We start from the raw sequence: 5,142 nt of genomic DNA, 5'->3' as shown, positions 1-5,142 counted from the left end.
ACTTAATTACCCCGACGTATAATTCAAATATGAGCGTATATTTGGTTTTTGTTTTCCTACACATGATAAAAGACCAAAACATTTTTTTATAATTTGCTAAACACACCAATAATAAGACTAGTTTGGTAATCAACATAGTAATTATTTTTTAAGTAGGGACTTTTTTAAAAATATTGCTGATGTGGCTTTCTGTGATCATATTGGGAGAAACGGATATCAATATAGGTAGGATTAGAAGATAAGATTTTAAGTTCGTACTATGAAGACAAAAACACTGACAGGGTCACGGGGTGACGGGGTCACGGATTCAAGTCCGTCCGGAAGTGTGCCTGACTATTTCTACGTTCATTCTTTTATAAATTAGCGATAAAAATTCATCACTTGAAACAACTAATCCATGTATTCCTTTCACCAAAATCTTGCAACTATCTTTAGTTGTGTCTTGCCAATACTCTTCCTTTATTTTCTTCTGTCATGGAAGAGAAGAACAAGCGCCAAGTCCAGGTTCGCTCCTGAACCAGTTGGTGCATGGCCGCTCCTCGGTCACTTGTATATGTTAAGTGGACCTAAACTTCATATAACTTTGGGCTCCATGGCTGACAAGTATGGACCAATTTTCGGTGTTCGACTTGGTTATAGAAAAGCTCTTGTGGTGAGTAACTGGGAGGTAGCCAAGGAGTGTTTTACTACTAATGACAGGGTCCTTGCCAGTCGCCCAAGCTCCGTTGCTGTGGAGATCATGGGCTATAATTATGGGATGTTTGGTCTGGGTCCTTACGGATCATATTGGCGTGAAGTACGCAAAATAGTAATGGTTGAGCTTCTTTCAGTCCATCGGCTTGAGTTGTTAAAACATGTTAGAATCTCGGAGGTTAGCACTTGTACTAAAGAATTGTACCAAGCATGGACAACGAATAGTAACAACGGCAAAACACCACTTTTGATGGATATGAAAGGATGGTTCGGTGACTTGGTACTGAATGTGACTGCGAGGTTGGTTGCTGGAAAGCGATACTTCGGCGCTAGTGCTGAGTTGGATGATGGTGAGGCAAGACAGTTACAATGGGTGAATAGAGAGATGTTCAGATTATTCGGGGTGTTTATGCTAGCTGATGCAGTTCCATTTCTCAGATGGTTGGACTTTCAAGGACATGAAAAAGCTATGAGAAGAGTTTTTAAAGTAATGGACAGTATAATGGGGAGATGGTTGAAGGAACATAAACAAGATAAGTTGAATCGTAAGACAAAGGTGGAGAGAGACTTCATGGATGTGATGTTGGCACTGCTTGACGATGAAAAGCTATTTGGTCACGAGGCTGATGTTGTTACCAAGGGTACTTGTCTGGTATGCTAATGGTTATACTTGCCCACAATTAAAGACTAATAATATTGATAGATTGGTAATTTGACATTTTCGAATACTGCTATATTAGGTGAGTGAAATTCTGATTTGTTTTGATAGATCCGGCCATCATAGATATTTAGTTTATTGGTAATACAAATCATAGATATTTACGCCCATTTTGATAGTATGACAAATGATTGAAGTACGCCCATTCTGATATTTTAGTCCTCTTTTGAGTCGTTGTAAATGAACTTCTATGAGGAAACTAGACTCGTACGTGTCTTGTTTTTCTACTCACCACTCTCCCTTGTGATGCAGACTATGATCATTGCTGCATCGGATACCACTATGGTAACTCTAACATGGGCACTCTCTTTATTGCTTAACAATAAGCACGTTTTGAAGAAGGCACAAGATGAGATTGATGTTCAAGTGGGGAAAGATAAACGTGTTGAAGAAACGGATATAAAAAACCTTGTGTACCTCCAAGCCATTGTTAAGGAGACATTGCGCTTGTACCCAGCAGTACCATTGTCCTTCCTACATGAGGCCATAGAGGATTGCACTATAGCCGGTTACCATGTTCCAGCTGGCACGCAAGTAATTACAAATATTTCCAAGATACAACGTGATCCACTTATATGGGCCAAACCCTCTGAGTTTTGGCCAGAAAGGTTTCTGACAGAAGGGACAAATATGGACGTTAGGGGTACTCATTTCGAACTCATTCCATTTGGGTCTGGTCGAAGATCATGCCCAGGTCTCACATTTGCTCTTCAAGTTATCCCCTTGACCCTTGCATCTTTGTTGCAAGGATTCATATTTGAAACTCCATCTGGTGCACCTGTGGACATGACTGAGGCGGGTGTTGGGGTAACCAATATGAAAGCCACTCCATTACAAGTTGTAATCACCCCAAGACTCCCTTCTCATTTGTATTAATTTTGCTTTAAATGAACCTGGGATCATGTGCCGAATTTGCAATTCGACACACATGAAGAAGTTCATAAACATGTACAGTACGTGCAGCTTTGTGATGGGATATGAGAATGATTCTAGGAATAAGTTCGAGCTTAAGGCTTGTTTACTTTTTTAGTACTTATAAGTGCTCTATTTATATATAAGTTTGTGTAAGTCAGGTTTTGCTACCTACTTTTGTTTTTACGCAAGTAGGGATATTATTAATAATCATCAAAGAATTGAATGTTACCACCAGACTACCAGAGTGATAGCATTATATAATAGTTAAAACAAAGGGGCTATAGAACAACCTAATCAAATATATAGTAAGTCCTGTGAGGATTTTCTATATTGGTGATGAAGAGGGGTCTAGTAGAGCTCTAGAGCTCCATAAGCTTTCTCGCCATGTTAATTTTAGACAAAAATACATTTAGTATAATAAGAGGACTGAAAGTTGACTAAAAGTGAAAGAGGCAAAACTTTAATTATATTTATCATACTTTTATAAATCATTCAGCTGGTTTATTTAGTTTTATTGACCATTTTATGCTAGGCTTACAAGTTGGACGTACAGGAATTAATTAATAAGATCCACAACGGAAGAACACAACAACAAATAACCTTGCTACGAGATCTCACCAATAATCTTACAACAACAATATATATATATATATATATATATATATTATAATAAAACAAAATGAATAGACAAAGAGTGGTCGAGATCGCGTGGGGATCTGAGTTAGCTGTGCGTAGGGATTTGCATATATCTTTTTTGAGCTTTAAATAGGATTTAATACACATTTAATAATCAAACGTTTCGATAGAGGTAAAGTAAATGAATTTTGATTATAATTATAGTTTGGATGCCATCTTACATATTTGGGTTAACGAATTTATTGGTTTTAATTAGACATTAGATGCCATCTTTCCTATTTGGCTCATTTCCGTTTTATCCAATTTGTTTAAAATTTTCCCTAGCCACTTAAACAAACAAAAAAAAAAATGTACCCAAAAAAAACTCTCCAATTAATGATACTTCCAATTTAGTCAAATTATAACGTAAAACTATGCAAAAATTGGGCTTTAGACGACGGCTTTAGTAAAAGTATAAATGACAAATAGCGTTTAAAACATGAGGTCTCTATGGGCGGATACACTTTTGATCTTTCACTGTACGTATTGAATGGCCATTGAATCGGCACTCTTCAGTAATAATGAAAAAAAAACGGTTTGCATCCGAATAGCCAATTAGTCATGCTCCAAACATTTGCCTCATTAATAGCCTTAAAAGGAAAATGAACGAGCTATCTTGGAAGAAAGGATCCATCATATTATCTTCATTGGCACTTTAGTGACTTCTCTTTCTAGAGCTTCACCGTGAAACTTAGAAAGAATCTCCACCAGAGGTAACTATTTTAAATTTCTTATACCGAGTTTTTTCGGTTTCTTTGTGCTATATCCAAATTTTTCTTTTAATAGAGTTTGATTTATCTTTCCTCTTGAATAAATGATTATTGAAAACGCCTTACTTAAACATTTGGTAGTTATCAGTTTGTGTGATGAAGTCAGTCGCAAAGGTTGTTGTTGGTACGGGGGTTTGAAAAATCCCTCTCTTGCAGTAATTTGGTGAGTGTTGTTTCTATGTGTAAGACATGCTGGCCATTTTCTTTGAATCCGTGAATTGCATTTCCATATTTTCCATCGTACCATTTTTGTTTTCTTTTTTTTTCTTTGATATTCACATGTTTTCTAATTAAATTTGCTTACAACCATCAGAGCCAATTTTATATTGATAGTATTTTAAATTAGTTCTTCGTAATATAAAAATATTGGTAATAGGGTACAACCACTGATTTGATTACGGACGTCCACCGTACCTTATCCATGACAAATCAAACTTCATTACCTTCTTAAGCAATCAATTTCCAACAAAAAGAAAAAAGGTGAATCAAAGGCCCTTATTTTGCTGTCTGTGATAAATTCTATGGAAGAGGACCTGCTGGACAGGGGTAGGCATTTTGGACCAATATTTCATACACAATAGACGCTGCAATTCACAGTTTTCCCTATATTCTTGCAATCTCACATGCTAATGTATGAATGCACTTTTATTTGGGTAGTTTGAGGTTCATTATTGTTCTCAATATGATTGTGATTTTGTGTAGTGGCGACGTGATTTGGATCCACAATGCAGTGTTGTGTTGTGGTGTCTAAGAATATCCCCCAATGGAATAGAACCTAGCTTGGGCATTGGTTGGAACCATCCCCATCATATGTTTGCTTCCAGCGCGCCAATATGAATATGTATAATTTCCTATTAAAGTTCAAATCTTCTCCTTATGTAATTTGACATTTGCAGAGATTTAGATGGTATAAAAATTTGTTACTGTTGTTCAATGTAAAGGTTGTTACTACATTTCATGAATACATCTGGTATTTGTTTTCTTCTTAATGTTTATATTTATGATGAGTATAAACTTTGTACTCTTGAAGATCAACACTGTATGAAAGTCCATTTTTTGTTCCCGTAGTGTGGTCTTCAATTGTCAGTTTTTTGTTGTGTCTAAAGGGTACCCCCACAACATTGTTTTTGTTCTTTTGTTCTTTGGTTATTTTCCAAGATTGTTTACCAAGTCATCCAAGTGACACATTATTAGTTGTTCTTGCTTTCTTTTGTTGCCCTTTTTTTGGTGATAGTAGCAATATATATGTTTTGCTTATTCTTTTCCTTCTTATTTTCAGTTCTTTCAATTTTGTTTTGTGCAACGCCACATTACAAGGCAAATGATCAAACATCAGCTCATTGCACCTGTTTGTGGCAAAAATAACCTATA

The 5,142-nt window shown here is 36.2% G+C and overlaps 1 protein-coding gene across 1 annotated transcript; it reads left to right on the top strand.

Moving 5' to 3' along the window:
• The first annotated feature begins 297 nt into the window (after window positions 1–297).
• Window positions 298–2,493, top strand: LOC147484409 (cytochrome P450 CYP82D47-like). The gene is made up of 2 exons (XM_086580001.1): window positions 298–1,345; window positions 1,664–2,493. Exons 1-2 carry the CDS (start codon window positions 398–400, stop codon window positions 2,285–2,287), a joined length of 1,572 nt encoding a protein of 523 aa, XP_086436127.1. The 5' UTR covers window positions 298–397; the 3' UTR covers window positions 2,288–2,493.
• Window positions 2,494–5,142: the final 2,649 nt, after the last annotated feature.

This window comes from Coptis chinensis, chromosome 8 (assembly GCF_015680905.1).
Source record: "Coptis chinensis isolate HL-2020 chromosome 8, ASM1568090v1, whole genome shotgun sequence".
In the NCBI taxonomy this organism is placed as follows: domain Eukaryota; kingdom Viridiplantae; phylum Streptophyta; class Magnoliopsida; order Ranunculales; family Ranunculaceae; genus Coptis; species Coptis chinensis.
This window is presented reverse-complemented; position numbering and strand designations above follow the sequence as displayed.

Coding starts and splice junctions, on each gene's coding strand:
- LOC147484409 (XM_086580001.1), top strand. CDS start 398: ATGTATTCCTTTCACCAAAATCTTGCAACTATCTTTAGTTGTGTCTTG. Junction 1,346..1,663: donor TTACCAAGGGTACTTGTCTG/GTATGCTAATGG, acceptor CTTGTGATGCAG/ACTATGATCATTGCTGCATC.